Source organism: Bos indicus, chromosome 20 (genome assembly GCF_029378745.1).
Source record: "Bos indicus isolate NIAB-ARS_2022 breed Sahiwal x Tharparkar chromosome 20, NIAB-ARS_B.indTharparkar_mat_pri_1.0, whole genome shotgun sequence".
Taxonomy (NCBI): Eukaryota; Metazoa; Chordata; class Mammalia; order Artiodactyla; family Bovidae; genus Bos; species Bos indicus.
The window spans coordinates 42,180,376-42,206,784 of NC_091779.1; the positions used below are offsets into that span (position 1 = coordinate 42,180,376).

General features: G+C 39.1%; 1 protein-coding gene across 3 annotated transcripts in view; it reads right to left on the minus strand.

Moving 5' to 3' along the window:
• CDH6 (cadherin 6) overlaps positions 1-26,409 on the minus strand; it is a 150,478-nt gene that overhangs the window by 41,806 nt on the left and 82,263 nt on the right. For all 3 annotated transcript variants that reach the window (XM_019983097.2, XM_070774806.1, XM_070774808.1), the window contains exon 2: positions 24,299-24,655. In XM_019983097.2, coding sequence (XP_019838656.1) covers positions 24,299-24,526 — 228 coding nt within the window. In that variant the 5' untranslated portion in view covers positions 24,527-24,655. The remainder of the gene's footprint in view (positions 1-24,298; positions 24,656-26,409) is intronic.

Genomic DNA, 26,409 nt, shown 5'->3' on the forward strand with positions numbered 1-26,409 from the left:
GCTTAACTGAATTCAATATGTGTATGTATACACATACATATCTTGACATAATGCTCATATACATAATACTAATAAACACACTTAATGTTGTAAAAATTGTAAAGAGCTTGTTAGATAGAGTTTACATCTGGAAGTAATTTCTCAAAGTCCATGACAGGGATTAGGAGTGGATTTTGTTTTAGAGATCATAGGATTAGATAGGTAAAAAATCTTTTAATAAAATTTTATATTATCAACATATTTTAATAATGCTATATTTGGATGTTAGTGGTTAGTATGAGTTAACTAATTTATATCTGATGATTTTTTTTACAAGTTAAAATGTTGATGGCAGAATATTGGGTGGCCAAAATTTCATTTGGGTTTTTCTATAAGATGTTCTGAATGAACTTTTTGGCTGCCCAATATTATTGTGGTGGGCTGTTGGAACCAGTTAGCCATGCAAGATCTCAGACCTCATCTGCCACCAGAATCAGAAACTGAAAAGGTGTAGCTCAGCAGTCTGTGTTTCAAGAAGCCCTCCAGTAATTCTGATGAGTGCTCAAGTTTGAGCACTAGTACTAATGTTGAAAGCATGCATGATTTTGGGCAAAGGAAAGCAATGGGTATAAAGTCACACTATGGGGTAGTTGTATAACTTTGGGGAACTTAGTTAATTTCTCCAGGTCTTTTTCTCATCTACGTAAGAATAATACTGATACTTAGTTTACAGGTAGGTTGCTCTGAAAATTAATAAAACAATATATGTAAAATGGTTAACAGAAGGTCTAGCTCAGAGATATGCTTCAATAAATTATTCTTACATCATTTAGTTGTTCAGTTGCTAAGTCGTGTCTGACTCTTTTGTGACCCCATGAACTGCAGCATGCCAGGTTTCCCTGTCCTTCACTATCTCCCAGAGTTTGCTCAGATTCATGTCCGTTGAGTCAGTGATTCTATTCAACCATCTTATCCTCTGTTGCCCCCTTTTCCTCCTGTCCTCTTACATCATAAATATGATGTATTCAATAGGCGGATTTTGAAGGTGAAAAGGCTTGTGTCTGAATTCTGACTTTCCTACTGATAAACTAAATTAGATTACTGTAGTAGTCATGCTGTTCATCTTTAAGACAAAACTCAAAAATAAATAAATAAAGAAGAATGGTTTGGAGAGGTGATTAGGTCAGTTGGGAAGTACTGAGTGTAAGTTGTCCAAGATATTTGCCTGGGAATTAGCTGTATCCATAACTCTGGATCTCAAGAAAATGTCTGCTCTGGGGTTATATAGAGATTTGGACATTAATGGCATATAGATAATAGTGGAATCTATGAAAATAGATGGATAATCTCATTTAGAGGGCTTCCCTGGTGCAGGAGACCCGGGTTCAATCCTGGGTTGGGAAGATCCCCTGGAGAAAGAAATGGCAGCCCACTCCAGTATTCTTGCCTGGAAAATCCCATGGACGGCGGAGCCTGGTAGGCTACTGTCCATGGGGTCGCAAAGAGTCGGACACGACTGAGCGACTTCACTTCACTTCATGTGAAACAAGGGAAGACAAGGACCTAAGGAATATCCACATTTAAGGGACAGGGAGAGGAGGACTACCTGGCAAAGTTAATCATTTTGAGTTTTGTCTTAAAGATGAACAACATGACTACTACAATAATCTAATTAATTTAGTTGATCAGTAGGAAAGTCAGAATTTAGACATAAGCTTTTTCACCTTCAAAATCCACCTGTTGAATACTTCACGTTTACATCAAAATCATAAGGACCACCAGAGAGTCACCCTAAATCCCCCTTCTGTCTCTGTCTCCACATTCATTAGATCCCTGCTGCTGCTGCTGCTAAGTCGCTTCAGTTGTGTCTGACTCTGTGTGACCCCATAGACGGCAGCCCACCAGGCTCTGCCGTCCCTGGGATTCTCCAGGCAAGAACACTGGAGTGGGTTGCCATTTCCTTCTCCAATGCATGAAAGTGAAAAGTGAAAGTGAAGTCGCTCAGTCGTGTCTGACTCTTCACGACCCCATGGACTGCAGCCTACCAGGCTCCTCCGTCCATGGGATTTTCCAGGCAAGAGTACTGGAGTGGGGTGCCATTGCCTTCTCCACATTAGACCCCTAACTCCCGCCAATCCTACCTCTTACCTATATCTTGACTCACCACCTTGTGGTGGTGGTTTAGTCGCTAAGTTGTCTGACTTTTGCGACCCCCATGGATTGTAACTCACCAGGCTCCTCTGTCCATCCCAGGCAGGAATAATGGAGTGGGATGCCATTACCCCCTCTGGGGTACTCACCACCTACTTTGTCTCCATTCCTGCTTGTGCTACCCTGGTCCAAGTCACCACCACTGCTCCTTGGTCTATTGCAACGAGGCTCTCCCACACATCTTGTCTTGTTTCCTTTTCATCTATTTTCCTTTCTGCAGTTAGATGAACTTAAACAATTCATACATCAGGTCTTTGTAATCTTGATCTCCACAGGGAAGTCTTCCCTAAGTTTCTAGTCTAAGTTATACTCTCCTGCTAGAGTCTCCCAATTTCTTCCCTAGTTAGCCATCAGCACATTCTTGATTTTTTTTTTTTTTTTGAGAATTTCACAGCTATTTTCATGTTTCAGTCAGCAAACAACTAGTTTGCAAATTTCATGAAAAAAGATGCCAAACCTGTCTGGTTCACTTCTGTATTCTCAGCACTTGACATATTGGCACATTATAGATCTTCAACAATGGATGATTACAAAGAAAGAAAGAGTGAAATTTATAAAGATAAAATTGGATAAAATATCAATAATCAATGACAGTTTCTGAAACATAGAAGATAATCAATAAATCTTAATGTCTTCCACCTGATTTCTCACTTGATTTTAGGATAATTCATCAAGGAAAGTTATGACCAACCTAGATAGCATATTCAAAAGCAGAGACATTACTTTGCCAACAAAGGTTTGTCTAGTCAAGGCTATGGTTTTTCCTGTGGTCATGTATGGATGTGAGAGTTGGACTGTGAAGAAGGCTGAGCGCTGAAGAATTGATGCTTTTGAAGTGTGGTGTTGGAGAAGACTCTCGAGAGTCCCTTGGATTGCAAGGAGATCCAACAAGTCCATTCTGAAGGAGATCTGCCCTGGGATTTCTTTGGAAGGAATGATGCTAAAGCTGAAACTCCAGTACTTTGGCCACCTCATGCGAAGAGTTGACTCATTGGAAAAGACTCTGATGCTGGGAGGGATTGGGGGCAGGAGGAGAAGGGGACCACAGAGGATGAGATGGCTGGATGGCATCACTGACTTGATGGACGTGAGTCTGAGTGAACTCCGGGAGTTGGTGATGGACAGGGAAGCCTGGCGTGCTGCGATTCATGGGGTTGCAAAGAGTCGGACATGACTGAGCGACTGATCTGATCTGATCTAATGTATCAAGAAAATATATTCCTGAAGTTGCCAGATAAATTAGCAACTAGGGTTTCCCAGATGGCTCAGTGGTAAAGAATCTGCCCGCCAATGCAAGAGATCCCTGGGTCAGGAAGATCCCCTGGAGAAGGAAATGGCAGCCCACTCCAGTATTCTTGCCTGGAGAATCCCATGGACAGAGGAGCCTGGTGGGCTACAGTCCATGGGGTCACAAGAAGAGTTGGACATAATTAGTGATAAACAACAACAGCCAAACACTAAGCACATTATCTAATCTAAGCAATCCTAGAGAGGATTCAAGTTATCACCTTAGATATAAAATATTTTATTTAATAACCAATTAAACTTTAATAGTAAAACCAACCTGTACTAGATTTGTTGAAAAGAGAAGATTTGTTCATATCACCTTAGATATAAAATATTTTATTTAATAACCAATTAAACCTCAATAATAAAACAAACCTGTACTGGATTTGTTGAAAAGGTAGTCCCCTGAGTACCTCAAACATTGTAAGGGCCGAGACAGAAGTCATCTGTTAAGGGTGAAGAAGCTTCAAGATTTTATGCAGCCATATTTCGAGTATCATCCTGTTGCTGAAGCTAACAGAAAATGAATGGAAAATGCTCCATTTCACAGAAACACTGTTCTACTAAAATATAATTTAACTGTCAACCACAACTATTTTAAAACACTTACTGGCCTGAAGAGATACATAAGGCAATGGATAAAAAACACCTATTATCTACCTTCGATATATACATTTTCAAATTAGGCTTGGAAATACTGACTGCTATATAAAAGAAAGGGAATAAAAGCAGAAATTAGACACTTTAGTACTGTTAATAAATATTAGTTAGAAATAATCACCACCTCAGTGGATATGAGTTTGAGCAAACTCCGGGACATAGTGAAAGACAGGGAAGCCTGGCATGCTGCAGTCCACGGGGTGGCAAAGAGTCGAACATGACTTAGCAACTGAACAGCAACTACAAGGTAAGGGAAACATACAGAGCAACACAGAGGGAACTTGTGAGTTGAACAGGGTGATGTCAGGGCATGTGTTAGCTCTTTGATGGTTTAGGAAGACTTCTAGGAGAAGGCTGAATCACTGAGGGGAGAAAAATGACTTGGCAACCAGCGTGAGCACGTTTCATGGTTTCAAGCCTCCGTGCGGGAGAAAATCAGAGGAGGCCTTGAGTATGTACCTGGAGTAATAAAGACAGTAAAGCCAACTGAAATAGAAGTGCCTTTGCCTTGAGGTGCAGGGTCACATATTTTCTCACACTGCACTCAGATGTGCATGGGAAGATGCAACTTTCTTATTCTTTCTTTTTATAAATAGCTTATCCCTCGAGCTCTAATCCCATTGAGTTCTAGGAACTCGATATTGGATTGAATATTCAGTCAATAATTTAGTGCAATCCAATAAAGTCTCCTGATTCAATAATACAGTCTCTTTAGATAACTCTTTTAAATAAACCCTAGTCTTTCTGGCTTCTGCTTTCTTCCTTTGCTCCTGATTCAGTCGAAGATGATGTCTGAGTGTATGAAGGGGAGAGATCCACATGGCCCATATCAGTGGGAAATTTGGGGCTTTTGGAGCCAAGGGCAGTCCTGTACTGCCTCCGATCCATTGGTTTCTAGACAATAGCTCTCATCCATCATTTTCCTCAGGGGCATCTACAGATCTGCTCTCTAGGGTCTGAGGTGATTATACCCACCCTGCCTGCCTCATTGGCATCACATACCCACTAATGTCTGACTGTCACTTGTCCATTGCCTTTGGCAAATGTGACCTTAGGTATAGGATTGCTTTGTCCTTGGTAGGTACCATCAGTGAGACCATCTACCCTTTTCTTGCCCCGGAGAAGCCCAGGAGCTAAAAGGAGCTTCTCCCTCATCACATGATTGCCTCAAAGGGAAAAAGGCAAAAACCCGCTCTGTTTTCACCTTTACCCACAAACTTGCCACACCTTCCCACTGCCTCCTTTTCTGGACTTGAGATACACTGTCTCATGGAAGTAGAAATGACCTTTGATACACACAGGGGTGAGTTTTCATGTGTTTAGTAGCCAGGAATGTGAAATCCTTCCCTCAGTTTCAAGAATTTATTGTTGTTCGGTTGCTAAGTTTTGTCCAACTCTTTGTGACCCCATGGACTGCAGTACACCAGCCTCCCCTGTCTTTCACTATCTCCTGGAGTTTGCTCAAACTATTGTTCATTAAGTGGGTTATGCTGTCCAACCATCTCATCCTCTGTCATCCCCTTCTCCTCCTGCCCTCAGTCTTTCCCATATTCAGGGTCTTTTCCAATGAGTCAGCTCTTCATATCAGGTAGTCAAAGTATTGAAGCTTTGACTTCAACATCAGTCCTTCCAATGCATATTCAGGATTGAGATCCTTTAGGATTGACTGGTCAGGTTTCAAGAGTACCCCCATGACAAGTTTTGGTAGGAGGAAGTGTCAATTTCCACAATAAAAACTGAGATGATACCTGAGGAGGAAGAATGACAAATGGCCTGTAGCTCAGAGCCTGGCACTGATAATTTTTGGTAATTACATTTATAAATGGGATTCACAAGTTCTAATAAATTGGCCTGGCTACTCTCACTTTTTCAAAAAACATTTATTTATTTGGCTGTATCAGGTCTTAGTTGCATCACATGGGCTCTTCTTTGCATTGCAGGGATACTCTACTTACGGAGTACGGCTTAGTTGCTTGGACGCATGTGGGATCTTAGTTCTCCAACCGGGGTTGAACCAGTGTCCCCTGCATTTCAAGGCAGATTCTTAACGACTGGACCACCAAGGAAGTCCCCAGGCTTATCTCTTGCTCTGTTAAGTGGATTCTAAAAGAATCTAGAAAATCTCTCTTCCTCTGACAAAACCTAGGATCAGGTTGCCTCCGTATCCCATATTCTTTTTCTATTATACCATGTTGCCTCTTATCATGACCAGAAAAAATTCTATTCTTCTATATAAGTAATTTGATTGACTTTTATAACAGTGGAAAATATTTCATCTTTAAGTTTTCTCTTATCTGATTAATCATTTGGCAAGGGTCTATCTAGGATTTGGGAAAAGAATAATAGCAAATGTTTATGAAGCCCATACTATGGGCCAAGTAATGTGCTGTAACTCTTTACATAGATTATATAATTTATTACTCATGACGACCATCTTCCTATCACCTCAGCTGATGAGGAAACTGAGGTAAGGTAAGAGTTCAGGGACTCCTCAGCATCATAAAACCAACAGGAGAAGGATTTGAGTCCAGGCGGTCTGACACCATAGTCTAGTCTGTTAACTACAACATATATATTTTCTCTGGATATTTGCATTCAATTCTATGAATGGCATTCCAGTTGAGCTATTTAAAATCCTAAAAGATGATGCTGCGGAAGTGCTGAACTCAATATGCCAGCAACTCAGTGGTGGCCACAGGACTAGAAAAGGTCACTTTTCATTCCAATCTCAAAGAAAGGCAATGCCAAAGAATGCTCAAACTACCGCACAATTGCACTCATCTCACACGCTAGGAAAGTAATGCTCAAAATTCTCCGAGCCAGGCTTCAACAGTACATAAACTGTGAACTTCCAGATGTTCCAGCTGGATTTAGAAAAGGCAGAGAACCAGAGATCAAATTGCCAACATCCATTGGATCATCAAAAAAACAAGAGAGTTCCAGAAAAACATCTACTTCTGCTTTATTGACTATGCCAAAGCCTTTGACTGTGTAGATCACAACAAACTGGAAAATTCTGAAAGAGATGGGAATACCAGACCACTTGATCTGCTTCTTGAGAAATCTGTATGCAGGTCAGGAAGCAACAGTTAGAACTGGACATGAAACAACAGACTGGTTCCAAATAGGAAAAGGAGTACGTCAAGCCTGTATATTGTCACCCTGCTTATTTAACTTATATGCAGAGTACATCATGAGAAACACTGGGCTGGAAGAAACACAAGCTGGAATCAAGATTGCCGAGAGAAATATCAATAAGCTCAGATGTGCAGATGACACCACACTTATGGCAGAAAGTGAAGAAGAACTAAAGAGCCTCTTGAAGAAAGTGAAAGAGGAGAATGAAAAAGTTGGCTTAAAACTCAACATTCAGAAAACTAAGATCATGATATCTGGTCCCATCACTTCATGGGAAATAGATGGGGAAACAGTGGAAACAGTGTCAGACTTTATTTTTTTGGGCTCCAAAATCACTACAGATGGTGATCGCAGCCATGAAATTAAAAGACGCTTACTCCTTGGAAGAAAAGTTATGCCCAACCTAGATAGCATATTCAAAAGCAGAGACATTACTTTGCCAACAAAGGTCTGTCTAGTCAAGGCTATGGTTTTTCCAGTGGTCATGTATGGATGTGAGAGTTGGACTGTGAAGAAGGCTGAGCGCTGAAGAATTGATGCTTTTGAAGTGTGGTGTTGGAGAAGACTCTTGAGAGTCCCTTGGACTGCAAGGAGATCCAACCAGTCCATCCTAAAGGAAATCATTCCTGAACATTCTTTGGAAGGACTTATGCTGAAGCTGAAATTCCAATACTTTGGCCACCTGATGCGAAGAACCGACTCATTGGAAAAGACCCTGATACTGGGAAAGATTGAAGGCACGAGGAGGAGGGGACAACAGAGGATGAGATGGTTGGATGGCATCATCAACTCAATGGACATAAGTTTGGGTAAACTCCAGGAGTTGGTGATGGACAGGGAGTCTACCGTGCTGCAGTCCATGGGATCGCAAAGAGTCAGATACAACTGAGCAACTGAACTGAACTGAACTATGACATACATTAAAGATTTATTTGGTACCAAACAATATTTTAAATGCTGAGTTACAAAGATATATCTAATTCAAGATTTTTGACCTCTGTACTATTCACATTTGGGGCTGGGTAACTCCATTCTGGGCATTGTAAGATTTTAGCAGCATCCTCTCCCCATTGGATACCTGTGGCACCTTTCAAGTTGTGACCATCAAAAATGTCTCCAGACATTGCCAAATGTCCCCTAGGGGACAAAATTGCTTCCTTTTGAGAACCACTGATTGAATCCTCTATCTATCTATCTATTTATCCTTCCATATTTTTTCTCATTTTGTATGCTGTAACTTTAAAAATATCTTCATATAATACCACAAAGTGTTCTGCATTTGCAGAGTTTCCATATGACCCCATTCAATTCAATCTTTTATCTTTTGTTAGATTTAATAACCACAGAAACAGACCTTGTGTTGTGTGAAGGAGAATTTTTGACAAAAGTGCTAAAAGCGAAAGAATTTTAAATCTAAACTCAGGAGAAATGTATTAACTCCCTTGACATTTATCTTTTACACTCAATATCTTGAATTTAATGTCAAAAGTACCAAAGTAACTATTAAATGAACAAAACTTTAGTGCTATAATAGTTGGGGTAAGCAGAATAATGGCTCTCCCAAAGACGTTCATGTCCCAATTCCCAGTGACTGTTACGTCACCTTACATGGCAAAAAATACTTTACAGGGGTGATTAGGATGATTTTCAAGTAGGAAGATTAGGCTGGCTTTTCCAGGTGAGCTCAATGTAATTACCAGGGCCCTTATAAGGGTAAGAAGCAGGGGAGAGTTGGGATCAGAGAAGGAACTGTGATGATGGAGAGGAGGAGGAGAGAGAGAGAGAGATGAAGATGCTATGCTGCTGTCTTTGAAGATGGAGGAATGGAGGTCTCCATGAACCAAGTAGACCAGAGAGCATCTAGAAGCTCAAAAAGGCAAGGAGATAACAGATCCTCCCTTACAGCCTCCAGAAAGACATCTTGTGGGCATCTTGATTGTATTTCAGACTTGACCTCCAAAGCTATAAAATAATAAATTTGTACTGTTTTAAGCTATTAAGTTTGTGATAATTCATTACAGTGGTGATAGCAAACTAAGGTAGTTCTTAATCTTTGAAATTCGAGGTGAGCTGGAACTGCAGGTGGTCCTTCAAGAATTTTAGTAAAGAAGGAAGAAAACTAACCCTTGGTGAACACTTACTATGTGTTAGGTACTGCAGGAGAATTGATGCTTTTGAACTGTGGTGTTGAAGACTCCTGAGAGTCCCTTGGACTGCAAGGAGATCCAGCCAGTCCATCCTAAAGGAAATCAGTCCTGGGTGTTCATTGGAAGGACTGATGCTGAATCTGAAACTCCAATACTTTGGCCACCTGATGCAAAGAACTGACTCATTGGAAAAGACCCTGATGCTGGGAAAGATTGAGGTCAGGAGGAGAAGGGGACGACAGAGGATGAGATGGTTGGATGGCATCACTGACTCAATGGACATGGGTTTGGGTGGACTTCGGGAGTTGGTGATGGACAGGGAGGCCTGGCTGCTGCGATTCATGGGGTCACAAAGAGCTGGACACGACTGAGCAACTGAACTGAACTGCAGGAGTGCTTCATTTGTTAATCAATTAATACTCATAATCACTCCAGGAGATAAGCTTTATTTTCTCTATGTTTTACAGAGAAACTTCGTTCAGGGAGGTTAAGTAATTTATCCAAAGTTAACAGCAGACCCAGGGAGTTTACCAAGATCTGCCTGTTTATTCAAATCAGAGCATACTACCAGTCAGCACTCCCTACCATAATTATAAACACTATTGGATTCATTATATTTACTATAAGAGACCTCAGGCTAAGTTATTTGTAAATTCTATTGGCACAAATGATATAAACTGTGATAGATGTTGTTGTTCATTTGGGATTTATCAATTAAACAAATGCAGTTTGGTTTCTTCACCGCATGCAGTTATTTTCCCAAAAAGGCGTTGTTTACTGCCTTTTGCTTGGCTCTGGAAGTCCAAGGTCTTTGGCAGACTAGACATTTAGTCTCAGCTCCTGTTTAGTCTAACATTTTCATTTTCAAAAAGCCAGTGGTAAATCAAGCTGAGAGCCAGATACCCAGTCGAAAATTGATTTAGTAAGGCATTGTAACTCACTAGTTACAATCCAACTTTTTGCCTTTCAGTGTACTCTCTTCAGTAATTGTCAAACCTAAGGACACACACACACACACACTCCACCTGCCCCCTCTCACCTTCTCTCCCTGAAAAATAGACTTTGGAAGAAAATATTAATAGATAAATGCAGACATTTGAGACATGATGATTCAAGCATCAGAAATAAACAAAAATTATATTTCTCACTAGCTAATGGACTTTTCCCTAAATATGTTTTTCCTCAAAGGTAAAAAACATATTGGATATAATATAGTTATGTTGACTCTTACTTAGGATCTAAAAAGTTAAAGCCATCTCTTTATAAAACAAGTAGTTTGCTTTAGGGAGAGATTATTTCTCATTCAAATTCATAACTCCCAAGCATCCTGTACATGTCCAATAAATGATGATTAAATTGAATTTTGTAACCCACTCATACAGTCAAGAAATAATAGTGAGCAATTCTAGGAGAAAAAATTATGAGTTCATTTATTAGCTTTAGTTTTTCTTGCAGGGGAACAGCTTATAAATTCTTAAATAATTTAAATTGCTTTGTTTTCTGTTCCTGTTTTTTGCTTTAAGGGAATAACTGGGAAACAATCAGTGAAAAAGAAATGTGTTCAATCTGGATGGCCATATCAGGATCATCCAGAAGTAAGGCAGGCTAGAGGCCAAGGAACTTTTGCAGGAGAAATGGACAGTGACCTCCAACTGCTTCCTTAAGAACTAGATTCTAAAATGGGTTCCAATTTCACTCCTTTTCTTAATAGCTTTGCATGAATCCAGTGTGCATTTACTGAATTTGGAGATTAAGTTATGATATACTGAATAGAAATTCTGTACTGGTATAACTCACAAACAGATGCATAAAAGTAGGCCAGTCAGTTCAGTAAGATAATTCCCACAATCTAACAAAGGAAACTATCATAGGAACTGTGTTGTCCTTTTCTAGAAACAGTGTTCTTACAGTGATGTTTGTGCCCTAAACTCAGTACAATGACATCACTTTGCAGACAAAGGTCTGTATATGTATAGTCAAAGCTATGGGTTTTCCAGTAGTCAAGTACGGATATGAGAGTTAGACCATAAAGAAGGCTGAAGGCCAAAGGATTGATGCTTTTGAATTGTGGTGCTGGAGAACACTCTTTAAGTTCCTTGGACTGCAAGGAGATCAAACCAGTCAATCCTAAAGGAAATCAATCCTGAATATTCATTGGAAGGACTGATGCTGAAGCTGAAGCTCCAATACTTTGAGTACCTGCTGTGAAGAGCTGAGTTATTGGAAAAGACCATGATCCTGGGAAAGACTGAGGGTAGGAGGAGAAGGAGGCGACAGAGATTGAGATGGTTGGATAGTATCACTGACTCAATGGACATGAATTTGAGCAAACTCTGGGAGATAGTGAAAGACAGGGGAGTCCATGGGGTCCCAAAGAGTTGGACATGACTTAGTAACAGAATAACGAAACTCAGTGCTGTAACTCCTAAGCCTTTCTGCTACTGTTCTATTTGCACACCATGCCTGAAATACCCTCTACTACTTTAACAAGGTAATAATATCTTTTAAGGGAAGAGTATTAGACTAAATCACATCAAAGATCTGAACTCCATCCCCACCTTTGGTATTCTGCTGGCAGTGGCGCTGTGTTGGTCTCTTAACTGCTCTGGGACTCTGTGTCCTCACACCCAAAAGGACTGAATCATGCTCAACAGGAACAGTGCTCAGATCACGAGGAATGCTGTACATATGAGAGCAGTTCGTAAACGGTAGTGCTTGATAAAATGTGGAAAACTATTATCATTGCTCTTGTCTCATTACAAATTTCCTGCAATAAAATTCTGCTGAAAAACCATCTGAGATGCCTCTTCACCTGCCAGGGGATGACCTTGTGTTTCGTTTTCTGTTCTGTCCCTCCCTATCCAGCACCCTCCCCGCCTTCTTTGCAGTTACTTGATAGTTTGAATTGTGGTGAAGATTGTGCCTGCCTCATTACCACTTTAAAACTTAAGTAACATGATGTCCAGTCTGTTGAAAAGGAGATAAAATTAAAGTCCTGCCACTCAAGTCTGCCGAAGTCATCTAATTTTCTTGATTCGATTTTGAAATCTTATTTCCTCCTAAGAGGCAGGTAGATTGGTAATTGTCAAGATCATAGCTTTTGTACAAGGTAAACGGTTCCTCCCTTTTCTTCTTTTTACAGAATACATAGAGTTGGGAGAGTAGATAGAACACTCAAGATACAAATGGATGATAAAGTAACTTCTTATAATCTACTCTACTTTATTGATTTCTTAAAAAAATTTTTTTAAACACTTTTATTTGGCAGTAATCTCAAACTTAGAGAATATACAGGTATAAAAATGGCTTAATTTGATTTCTGAAGGGAAAGTTTGCTCCCGGGTGGTATTTATCTTCATTGGGAAAACAAAAAAGAAACAATGCAAGGATGTAGATTAAGTAAATGAGCCAGAGTCTTAAGCTTCACAACTTATGAAAAGAAAACAATAAAGCATGCTAAAGTTTTATATAACTGTTTTAAAGCAGAACTTTCTTGGCATCTTCTCTTTCATGTTTTGCTTCTGAATTGTACTCATAAATAGTATAAAGAGTTAAGATGAGATTATTTTTCAGAAATGATTATTTTTCCAGTGAGAACTCAAAATATGTTGATTAGAAGAATATATACTTGGTAAAAAAAAAGAATTAGTCATTATACAGAATTTTTCTCTCCCTCTGTTATTCCATTTTTCTCTATAGCTGTTTTTTTGTGAATCACTGCAATCAACATTCTTAGGTCTTCAATGATTTTTCTTTCACTGAGCACTTGAGTCGTCTGCACAGTGTAGCTTCTTAGGAATTTCAGGAAAAAATTTGTTTTCTGTTGGTGAACTCTGACTTTTTCTCAATTTGTTCCAAACTTTCTTCTGTGAGATCTTAAATAATGTCTGACTTTTCATTTGTAAAAGTCTTAAAGGAACCAACTTTTATGATACAGTATTATTTGCTATGTATTTTCATTTTTATCTTTCCTTTTAGATGTACATACAACTGTGTTATCTTTAATGTCTCTGGTTTCTAGTAAGGAAGCTCGAGTTTTCTCCTAGTATAAATACCTGTGTCATTTTGATGTGAAATTTTTAGAAATAGTTTCTATGGAAAGACTTTCATAATGAATTTGGTTTAAATATTTACTACCTAACATAGACTAGATTTTCAGTTGTCAACAGCACAAAACACTATCAATGATATCCATATTAAATCATCCACACCAATAAGTTGGTAGGAAGTTTTTAGAAAATATGGCAGGTTTTTATCTTTTGTGGTCATTACTGTTTAATTGAAGCAATATTTGTTTCCAATGTGCAAAATCTGTGCTAGGTTATCTTTAAGGATAAAAAGATGGGTGAGATGTGTAGTCTAGGGTCTTGCAGAGTTTATAAAGATATAGATATTCAAAGGTTTAAATACAATATCTAAAGTACTAACTGAAAGATCAGACCTAGAACCCAATATAAATCTGTACTCAATATACTAAAGGTCAAAGTTTAAAAAGTTTTGTTGTTCTTAAAAAGGGTAATTAAATAATTAAATCAAAAGTAATTTTCCCACAATAATAAACTTTGTTTCAATAATATAAGGATCTCAACAACTTAGCTACTATAATTCCAACTTAAAACATTATTATATCCTAAGTGCAATAGTCATTTTTGATTGTTAGATGCATTGAAGTTTTATAACATTTCACAGTAGTTTAAATAATATAAACTCCAAGCTGTGGTGTTAAATAACGATTTTTAAAATGAAATGAGAAAAAGCCTTAATAGCAGGATCTACAAGAGTCACCAGGATCATCAAATTACATAAAGTGTAGTGCTCATTTTATCTTTGGTTTATTTGAGATAGCAAAGAGAACTCGGAATCGCTGTTGAGCTGTGTTTGCAGCTGCCTTAGCTGCTCTGGCCCCATCTTCTGGCCTATCATACTTGACTTCAGAGGAGACTGAGCAATAGCAGCACCGTCGCCTGGGCACCTTGGGTCCATTCTGCTCTTCACCTTCGCTGTTCTCTGCAGATGCACTCGACAGTACTGAGGGGATGTTGCCCTCCTTACTCTGGCCTTCCCTTAGTTCCTTGCTATTGATGATATGCTGGCCGCATTCTAAGCTCTTTCTGTATATTACCTTAATTAATCCTCACCTCAACAACTTTATCACTCCCCTCGTTTAACAGCTGAAGAAATGGAGGGCAGAGAGAGGTTAAATAACTTGCCCAGTATTACCCAAGTAGTCTCAGTGTAGCTAAGGATCAAACATAGGCATGCTGCCCATGCTATTAACTTCATAGTCTCCAGTGAATAATTGTTGAATGAATGAAAAGCATTTTCTCTCCAAATCTATTTGAAAATGCCATAACTGAGATAGCTTCTTCAACAGTCTTCTTAACTCCAGTCTCCGTTCCCTCTAGTCAGCATTAAATCCCACATCCAGACTGATATTTCAGGCTTTTTGTTATGCTTTCCTTATGGCCCTCAAGTCTTCTGAAGCACATCAATCCCCCTAAAATATTTATCCATATATTTCACACATGTATACATTTTAATCTTTTAAAATGTCTCCTTTTTCTTGTGCACATGTACTTTCTGTGACTAGAAAACGGGAAGAAACTATACATAATTTTTTTCTGGTTACAATATATTTGTAGTTTTTCATATTTAAAATAATGCACCAAACCTGTCATTCATATCAATGTGAGTGAAGTGAACTAGTGAAAGTTGCTCAGTCGTGTCCGACTCTTTGCAACCCCATGGACTATATAGTCCATGGAATTCTCCAAGCCAGAGTGGGTAGCTGGAGTGGGTAGCTGTTCCCTTCTCCAGGGGCTCTTCCAACTCAGGGGTCAGACCCATGTCTCCTGCATTGCAGGCAGATTCTTAACCAGCTCAGCCACCAGGGAAGCCCAAGAATACTGGAGTGGGTAGCCTATCCTTTCTCCAGCAGATCTTCCCAACCCAGGAATTGAGCCAGGGTCTCCTGCATCACAGGCAGATTCTTTATCAGCTGAGCTACCCAGGGAAGCCAATGAAAATGAAAAAAAATCAGTGGCTTAAGAATCCATTGACTGTTGACTACCAATATGTCAGGGATTTTTATCTGATTTTTGAATGAGTCAATCAAAATGATAATTAGCAATTCTGACTCTAAAAGACATGTAAACTGGGATGTTGGCATTCTCTATATTTATGTTACCATTCTGCTCTGTGTCTGGAGTGGACCCATAACATGACAAAAATGAAGAACTCTGGTGCAAATCAAATATTTACATGGTTCCATAATAGTACAAACAAGTTAAGGTGATGCATAAAGAAATACTTAACAATGTCTATAGGCTAGATTTAGGGGGATTTGTTATAATGAGCATGCAGAGTCTTTGTAACCTTCTGACAACCTCTAGTTCTGTTTGGTTTGTAAAGCATGGAGGGGAAAATAGCTCAGTGGGAACAAAAAGGATTTGAACCTTTAACTCTCTTTTATTCAGCTTGATCCCTCCATTTTCTTCAACAAATTGAATTATAAGCAGAAGGATATAGGATTCCATGGGCATAATAGCATGGAAGTTGCAGGATTAGGAACTGGGCCCTTGTTTGGCTTTCCATACTTCCCTCTGCCGGTGTGACCCAGGCAGCCAAACACTGCCTTTGGCTTTATGACCAAGGTCAGACATTCTAACTGTTCTGTTCTCCATGTGAGTGACTGCAGACAGGGAAGGTCAGGACTCAGTGAATTGGTGTTACCCAGGACATTTTCTTAAGTATAAAATAAGAAATTAAGGCTTTTGTCATAAAGAAAGTAAAATCAGCTCAATGAGAGTAGAAACAAAATGAGGATTACTGCCAGTTATGGGCAGTTGAGTAGTTACTTTTTGAAATATATTTTAAAAGTACGTCCAAGGAGCAAGTGAAGGCAAGTTTTCTTAAACACACTAACCAGTTGAAAAGTGAAAATGTTAAAATTTCTGAGCATTAAATTTAAATGATGAAGAATAAAGATGTGCCCAAGGCACTTGTTCTGACATGGGGAGAAAAGATTATTGCAGGTGACTGAACCAGAACAGAAGTTTAGAGAAGTTATCAAGGGAAATAAAAAGAAAAGTCACTTTTTCATCATGATGACTAGAGAAACCACTAATAGCATATCTAATTTTAAAATGCTCACATATAACTATTTTGAATAACACTGATACGTTCTGGAAATAAAAATCAAGAAAAATTAAAAGAACGTAAGTAATAATAATGCAAACATATTTGTGTAGCTTTTTAAAAGTAGTCTTTAATTTTTTTCCCCTTTTCTCTCTACCCTTGGGTTTCACCCCTCAGGTCCTCAGTACGTATTTGTGGTATTGAATTGAAAGCAATCATTGAATGCTAAAGCAAGTTCTAGCATGTTCTAGGACTGTTTCTTCATTTGAGCCTCAAAATGGCTCTCTGATGTAGTGGATGTACAAGGTAGGGGATATAACACAGAAACTATGAGGTCAGACAGAGGCCAACCGCCAAGTTCTAGCAGTAGGAGACCTCGGGCTAAAGCAGTGGACCTATCTGAGCCTTAGTTTGCTGCTGCTGCTAAGTCGCTTGAGTCGTGTCCGACTCTGTGCGACCCCATAGACGGCAGCCCGCCAGGCTCAGCCATCCCTGGGATTCTCCAGGCAAGAACACCGGAGTGGGTTGCCATTTCCTTCTCCAATGCATGAAAGTGAAAGGTGAAAGTGAAGTCGCTCATTCGTGTCTGACTCTTAGCGACCCCATGGACTGCAGCCTACCAGGCTCCTCCGTCCATGGGATTTTCCAAGCAAGAGTACTGGAGTGGGGTGCCATTGCCTTCTCCGGAGCCTTAGTTTACTTCTCTGTAAAACAGAGATATAAATATTATCTAGGTATTAGATTGAACCTCATTGGTGAGGAGTGCACCTGAGACATTAGCAGTGTGTCTGAGACAAAGTAAAACTCAGTAATTGTTAGCTATGATGATGATTTAATCTGATGCTGATGTTCAAGCAACAATGGTTAAATGAGTCTCCAAACCATCCATCAAATTAGTACCAGGAGGTCTCTACTCCTAAGCTTATCATCTTTTAAAAAAAATAATATAAGAAAGCAATCTCTTAATAATGGCATCTTTTAAATGGTCTTCTGAATGAATAAAATATTGCTTCATGTTTATTGAATTTGGACCATGTAATTATAGGAACAAATGATGCTTCATTCCTAATTGTAAAGGTGTATATGTCTGACAACTTTTATTTCTATGGGATGTTAAAACATTACTGTCTAATTATCCTAAGACTAGTGGCTTTGTTGAATTGGGTAGACATTAATTTTAAAGACTCAAGAGAAAGGCATATTAGGAAGACCTGTACATCAGAGCCTCAAAGAGAACTCACATTTTCATGGTATTTAAAAAAGCACAGCATATCAATTTTTGGATAAACTTCCCCAAAGGAAACCATTACCAACTTCCAAAAAGCTAACATAAGAAAATATCTATGAAATATATAGTTTATCAAATTCCACAGAAATGGATCTGATATGCTACTAAAAATAGAAGCACCTTGAGAGCTTCTAATGGAAACTAGTTTTACCAATACATTGTGTGGAAGGAGAGGATTAAAAACATTGTGAAAGATAAAATGGAGGAGACAATGGAGTTAATCATTGCTGTGTGTTGGTTAATGATAATATGTGAATTTTTTGCCTATAAATGTGTGTAGTTCTGAGATTTTAAATATATTCATCTTTGTATTAATGAATAACAATGTCTTCAAAGTCTATATCTACCTATGTTCTTATAGAATTTAATTTTAGACCATATACCACTTACCAAGGAATTGCTATATTATGTAAAGCTGAAAGGAAGGACATGGAATTTTCTGAAAATGGAAAATTACAATGCTTCTCTTTTATTTTTCTATTCAGTTTACATATAGCGAGAGATCACTTCATGGCAAACAGATGGGGAAACAATGGAAACAGTGACAGATTTTGGGGCTCCAAATTCACTGCAGATGGTGACTGTAGCCATGAAATTAAAAGATGCTTGCTCCTTGGAAGCAAAGCTATGACCAACATAGACAGCATATTAAAAAGCAGAGACATTACTTTGCCATCAAAGGTCCATCTATTCAAAGCTATGGTTTTTCCAATAGTCATGTATGGATGTGAGAATTGGACTAAAAATAAAGCTGAGCACTGATGAATTGATACTTTTGTACTGTGGTGTTGGAGAAGACTTGAGAGTCCCTTGGACTGCAAGGAGATGCAACCAGTCTATCCTAAAGGAAATCAGTCCTGAATGTTCATTGGAAGGACTGATGCTGAAGCTGAAACTCCAACACTTTGGCCACCTGATGCGAAGAACCGACTGGTTGGAAAAGACCCTGATGCTGAGAAAGATCGAAGGTGGGAGGAGAAGGGGACAATAGAGGATGAGAAGGTTGGATGGCATCATTGACTCAATGGACATGACTCTGAGTAGGTTCTGGGAATTGGTGATGCACAGGGAAGCCTGCCATGCTGCAGTCCATGGGGTTGCAAAGAGTCGGACACGATTGAGCAACTGAACTGAACTGAAAGATAATCTAAGTGATTTTGCATAAAATCCAATACTCTTTCCTTTAACCATTGACAAGAAAATATGCACCTCTTTCTGTTTGCTGTGCTGGCATCAGTGACATTTTCACAATCCTGACTGTTCTATCTTGAAATCTTTGACTTTTGGAACCTCCTGCTTTCTCTCTCTTGGCTCCTGCATCCAGTTAATTGGGAAGTCTGGGTAACTCTCCCTCTGCTGTGTGGGCTAACTCGTGCTCTTTCCTTAAGACATGATCCCAATCCCATCACCTCCTCTAGGAAGCTCTGCTGAACCCCTAAGCCCAGTTGGCCCCTGTCTTTTGTATTTCCACAATCCTTTGGGGATGCCCATTTTATCACCAAGCTTGCCACATCTTGCTATAATTATTGCCAATAATATTCCCCTAGGGCAGTGGTTCTCAAATTTCACCACATATTAGAATCATAAATACTTAATTAAAAAGCAAGTACATTGGAATCTCTGGGGAAGTGACACGCAGGCCAACATACTATTTTTAAAAGCTGCACGTCTCAAATTTTAACGTGTATGGTGGTGGTGGTAGTTTAGGCCTTAAGTCCTGTCTGACTCTTGTGACCCCATGGACTGTAACCTGCCAGGTTCCTCAGTCCATGGGATTCCCCAGGAAAGAATACTGGAGTGGGTAGTCATTTCCTTCTCCAGGACGTCTTCCCAAACCACAGATCGAACTCGCAGGCCCTTGTTTCCTGTGCTCCAGGCGGATTTCTTACCACATATCCACCAGGGAAACCCCTTAATATGCATAAAATTCACCTAAAATTCTGCTTTTGTTGAACAGCAGGTTCTGATTCAATAGATCTCAGGTGAGGGCCTAAGAATTTACATTTCTGACAAACTCCCAGGTGACACAGAGGCGGCTTATGCTAAATCAGCTAAAAGTTTCCCCAAATGGTTATGTATTTTAGAAAACAATATACTCCTTATTTGTATCGATACCTATATCTTAAGCTCACAAACTTTTACCCAATATAGGACCACTTCTTTCTACCCCTACCTGCCACTACCTTTTCAGGTGAGTAGAAGTGTTGAGAATTGTCTCATAAATCAGAGTTTGGGCCGTCAGTCTTTCAGCTGTAACTGGCCTTCCTCACTTCTATACACAACAAATGCATCCCTTGCTGGCTGTGCCATGTACACGTTCCTGTGTAAATATTTATGGCCACAGAGAAATGCTGAGGGGCATTAATTAAGACAGCGGGGCTTCCCAGGCGGTGCTAGTGGTAAAGAACATGTCTGCCAATGCAGGAGACATAAGAGGCATGGGTTCGATCCCTGGGTCAGGAAGATCCCCTGGAGGAGGTCATGGCAACCCACTCCAGTATTCCTGCCTGGAGAATCCCCATGGACAGAGAAGCCTGGTGGGCTACAGTCCGTGGCGTCGCAAAGGGTCAGCCATGACTAAAGCAACTGAACACACACACATATGCACACACACACATACACACACACACGCATTAAGACAGCATGAGAAGGAAGGTCTTGCTACCTTTGCTTGTGCTTCAATTTTAAAGCTCATCTTGTATTCACTTCATGGTTTTATTTATTTTATTGAAGTATAATTGCTTTACAGAATTTTGTTGTTTTCTGTCAAACCTCGACGTGAATCAGCCATAGGTATACATATATCCCTTTCCTTTTGAACCTCCCTCCCATCTCCTACCCCATCCCACCCCTCTAGATCGACAGAAAGCCTCTATTTGAGTTTCCTGAGCCATATAGCAAATTCCCGTTGGCTATCACTGTCCTCCAGATCCATTTTCTGCTGTTTCTTGGACTCTTACGTGGCTTTCTTTTTTCTCCTTCTACACCTGGTAGCCTCTTGCTCCCACACCCATTCTCTCCTTTTCCTCCATTGTTACTGTCATCCCTATCGACTTGCACCCAAATAACTGGAACCAAGGAATTCATATATAAATATAAACAGAACACACATATAAATATTACATTACTTACAATGTAAAAACGTTTTTCTTCTACTTAAGTGCATTTGCTCATGGCCTTACTTTTCCTCAGTTAATGCCTCTATCTGTTACATGAAAAGATGAATCTTTTCAGTTTTAGGTCTTTGAGTAGGCTTTGAGTAGCTATTATTTATGGGCTTCCCAGGTGGCACAGTGGTAATGAATCCACCAGCAATGCAGGAGATGCAGGAGACGTGGGTTCAATCCCTGGGTCAAGAAGATCCCCTGGAGGAGAAAATGGCAACCTGCTCCAGTATTCTTGCCTGGAGAATCCCAAGAACAGAGGAGCCTGGCGGGCTACAGTCCATGGGGTTGCAGAGTCCGACAGGACTAAAGCGACTTAGCACAATAGCACAGTTTAAGGTTCTATTAGCTTTTGTACATCTTTATATGTCAATCTAACCACAGTCTTTTGGTTCTCAGCGTTTGCACCAAGGCACCCTGGCGTGCAGCACTGGGAAATATTTTTAAAGATTGAGCGAAACACTGCAACCCTTGAGGTATCAGACATCTTGTGAATTACTAACTCAGAGTAGTTCACAGTTTCAACAGTAGGTGGCGCTACCTTCCTTTTGATGATGTCATATGTTAATGTTTGTGAAGCTGAGTTTCCCACAATGCATGTGCATGTGCTCAGCTGCTTCAGTCCTGTCCAACTCTCTGTGACTCTATGGACTGTAGCCCGCCAGGCTTCTCTGTCCATGAGATTCGCCAGGCAAGAACACTGGAGTGGGTTGCCATGTCTTTCTCCAGGGGATCTTTCTCATCCAGGGATCGAACCTGTGTCTCTTACATTGCAGGTGAATTCTACTGCTGAGGCACTGGGGAAGCCCATGTTAAAAAGCAAGTATGGTGCAGAAATCAATGTGGAAAAATTGTGCAGTGCAAAGAAGTGGACCAACCTGTTGCCTCATGAGAAGCAAATCTGTTTTTCCTTTTTTTAAATATTTATTTTTTTGCCCACTTTTAATTGTGGTAAAAAAATTGTCTTATCTCTTTGTTGATAAAATATAAAGACAGATTCAGGAAAATGCCTTATCAATAGTTCAGGAACACCTCTTACATACATTTGATAGAGCAATGCTGGCATCTACGATAACTTCAGTTACCGCGGTTGACTTTTCCCCCGGGGGATATTTCTTCTTTATGGATTAGAACATCAAGGAGGTGGGGGAGGGGCAGATGAGTGGAGGAAGAAGGGCAATTTTTCTTGCTGCCAATAAAGTATACAAATCCAATGAATCAAACTGAAGCTGTGATTGTGAAGGGATTTCCCCAGAACCCTCTACATTTACCACCCACTGAGAGATCTGTTAATTACATCATTTTACTTTTGCAGTGATATAAAAATAATCAGCTTCCATGCATTAAAGATTTAATAGAGTATATTCAATGGAGTTTTCATCGATAACAATAACTTCTTTCTGCACCTACTATGTGCCAGCTACCAATTCTTCTCACTTTACACTGCAACTCTATGAGGTAGATAGGCTTTGCTTCTGCATTTTCTAGATGAACAAACCAAAGCCTGGAAAGGTTAACAACCTCTGTGGGCCACACAACTGGCACCCGTCAGCACAGTGAAACGGCCTCAGATCTGCCTGAGTCCACAGCTCACAACTCTTCCCATGGCAATATCACCTCTCACAATCATAATCATAAAACTGATTCTTCTGAGGTTTTACCCATTGCTGCTTCTAGTGTTTTGAAATATCTGTATTTAAAAATACATGCTATTTTTTAATGTAAAATGGCATCACAATTTGAGAAGAAAAAGAAAAGAAAAAGGGGAGTCAATCATTTAAATAAAGCACTTTTAAAAACTTAATCTTCAATGACAATAATGTTATTTGTATTGTAGAAAGTGCTTTTAAGATTATAAGATTATTTTTTTTTTTTTACAATAATTGCCCTATTAATGTAGTGCTATTCAAATTTCACAAAGGAAATGGAGTGAAGTATGAGTAAGTGGACTGTCTTTCTTCAGCAGTCACACAGCTTGTGAATTTCATAGCAAATACAAGGCTAGTCCCTCAAGGATCCATGTTGATGTTCACCCCTTCACGGAATACTTCCTCTCTTACGTTATGCCACATTAATAATTCACTTCATTGGAAAAATGCCTGGTTACCTCAGCCCAAACCATGGATGGTTTTCCTTCATTTATTTTGGTAGATACTTAAAAAGAATATTTGCATCCGGTTATTCAGGGATATTTGATAACAGATTGAAGTGTGAACATGCAGCCCTTGGAATCTGTAAAATTTATGCTATTTGCATGATATCCAAATATAGATGTTCTAAAATTGTAGTTGTACTCATAAATGAAGACGTTTTATTATCTCTATTACGTTTGTCCCTAGTTTGTTTATGAAAAGGATGTGTGACAATTATTTTCCTGATCAGTACCATGTTCTGAAACAGAGAATCTACAAAGTACAGACCTGTATCCCTGTCTTTCTCACTTTTTAGCAGGATGCAGATCTTCTGCAGTGGGAATGTGACTGATGATAAAATTTCAGTGAAATTCATGATGACAGTATAAGCAAGCTGTTTCCCTGACTCAGCTCCAGTAGTCTGTAAGGGCTATAATAAGCCATGCCTCCTCATTTTACTTTCTGGAGTCAATAAAATGGTCAGATGATATTTGGAAATGGCACCTTTACATAACCATTTTCCTCTTTTGTGAACTTTGCCACAATTAAATCATAAGGTTTTGAAATGCCTGGTTATTAGCAATTATTGGAGACAAGACAAAAAAGCAGCAGCAATGCAACTAAATCTAAGGCAATAGTGGGTTTTGAGGATAAAGATCTCCGATTGGTCAGAGCATAGTCGGCTCTGTAGGTAGCAAACTTAAGAAATAGTTAATCTTTGAATCTGGCCAAAGGACAAACGCTCAGAATGTTTTTTTTTTTCCTCAGAATGAGAAAAAAAGGAAGCTTCCTTTCCTTACAGCTTAATCTCTCTATTCCTATTTTTAATACATCCTACTTTATAGAATAGCTGGACCACATTTTTCAAGCTAAAGTAAAAATTAAAGGATTTATGATAATCCTATGCGTATGGTTGTGGGCGTTTCATTTTCAACTGAAGCATTTCTCTTTCTTTGTTGCCGTGCTAACATTTCTCAGCTTCTTGCTACAGTCTTCTTTCTGAAACTACTCAAGTGAAAAAAAAAAGTCTTACCAGATAAGCAACAATTCTTACTGTACTGGGGGAAGAGTTCACATCCTCCCTGTTCTATTTATGAAAAGCAACTTCTTCAGGCTTTTAAAACCAGAATGTCAAAGAGCCCAATGGAATCCTACCTTGCCCACATACTGATAATCGGATCCCGTGTATTCCTCCAGGAGAAAGAACTGATTCCACATCCAGCTCCTTTTCGAACGGCTCAGCTCATTTTTGCTGTTTCCAGAGAGCTCCAGGGTCCTTTTCTTTGCCGGGAAACCACTAGTCCTCTTAGATAATGGAGTTGAGAAAGTTGGGTAGGGCTGGCCAACCCAAAAGAGAAGCAAGAAGTATCGGTAAGTTCTCATTCTGATGCCACAGTTCAGTCTCTGAGTTGCAGGTACCCCTCTCCTTGAAATGTCTTTTCTCACTGCACTGTATCCAGCCTCATTCCTCCTTTCTTCCTTAATGTTCTTGGCTTGGCTGTCAGAGAATATCTGGAAAGAATAATAACATATCAAGCATTTTTAGAGATGCTTAAAATTCAGTGTTAGAGCAAATAGCTCTGGAGAAAAAAGAGGACAGAAATTTGAATAGCAAAACAACAAAAAAATAAGTTGGCTATCAATTTTGAAATGAGGAAAACGGTCTTTCAGATATGCTAAACAGAAGGCGGGTGCCGAGTATGAAGCTACTGTTTTCCTCTCTCCTTTTCTATCACTTAAAAATCCTATTTTAAGTAATAGCTTGCTGTAGGTCAACATGCCAGAGTGGATTATTTCACTACTCTTTTACCTCCGAGTATGTGGGCTGAGATCTGGTTAGAAGAAATGAGTTTGTGTTTCTGATTCTATTTGCATATTTATCCTCATGAAAGAATATCACAGACAATTTTGATTCAATTGAAAGTGGATAATGTTGAAATTTCGCTAAAGTATATTGAGCACCTGTGATGGGAAGGCAGAAACCTGTTCTGCAGACTCTTGGCTTCTGAGATGTGTTCTGATGGAACAGCCAGGTCAAACAAGGTTGGAAAAGACCTTATGTCTTCTCTGCAGAATGCTCATTAGCGTATTGACTTTTCTGAAGTGAAATTTTGTAGCAATGATGATAAGCCTGTATTTAATCCAGTGTTTTCCAAACTTAACAGGGAAAGTTTTTTTTCCTCATATGACCCAATTAACACTACAGGATGGGTTAATGAACAAGCTACAGAATTTGTGTTTAATAGTATAGAGAATAAAATGAACAATTCTCTTCAATTTTCTTTAGGAAATCCTGGTTGGCTTTTATCTCTAAATTTTACTTGTATCATAGGCAACTAAGTTGCCTATATTAAAATTGGTCGGACAGTTTCTTTGTAATACTCAGAGGTACATCAAATGTACCTCAATACCACAGTGAGGGCAATAGATGACAAGATCTTCAGAAAAGTCAGTGATTATAATTGCAGGTCATAATTTTTGATAAAAATATTAATTTTTAATATTAATTAATATAAATTGATTAAAATTAATTAATTTTTACAAACACAGTCTAGCATTAAAAAAAATCCTCATGCCAGAGTGCTTGGCAAAGATGCAAAGATATCACAATTTGGTTTACCATTTTACCTAAACCAATGCATGCCTATATCTCCCTCCTAAATTTTCCCACATTTCTTGGGGGAAAAAAAACAATAAATTACTCCTTTATCTTATTATTTGAATAGAAAAAATATTTTCTTAAATAATACTAACACAAAAATGAAGGGCTTTGTAAGGTAGAATATATGTTACAGTTAAATAGGTAAATACAGGTAAATAAATGCAGATAAAGGAACAGGTTTTAGGCAATCTGATTAGTATTTTTTTTTCCTCTATGTCTGAAAGATTTGTCCCTTTGTCTCCTAATTTTCTACCAGGTAAATGTATATATGACCAGTTTTTTTTTTTTTTTTTAAACTCAGCAATGAATAATTATAGCCACCCAACACATGTTTAAGTGGAAGTTTTCTGGTGAAATATACGTGAAATATTTCATAGTGTTCAGCATTTTAAAACCTTTATTCCATTATTATGCATCTTCTTGACAGCAGGCTGGGGAAGTTGAAAATTCCACAGGTGAGTGAATTAGTACTGTGACAATTAGTCATGCTGGAAGAATGCCAGTACCAGTATATTTGTCATTATGTGGCCTTGGTACAGGTGTGGGATGACTGATGACCAATTAGGTAATGACAGTTCTCTCTTCTCATGGATAGGATATAAGG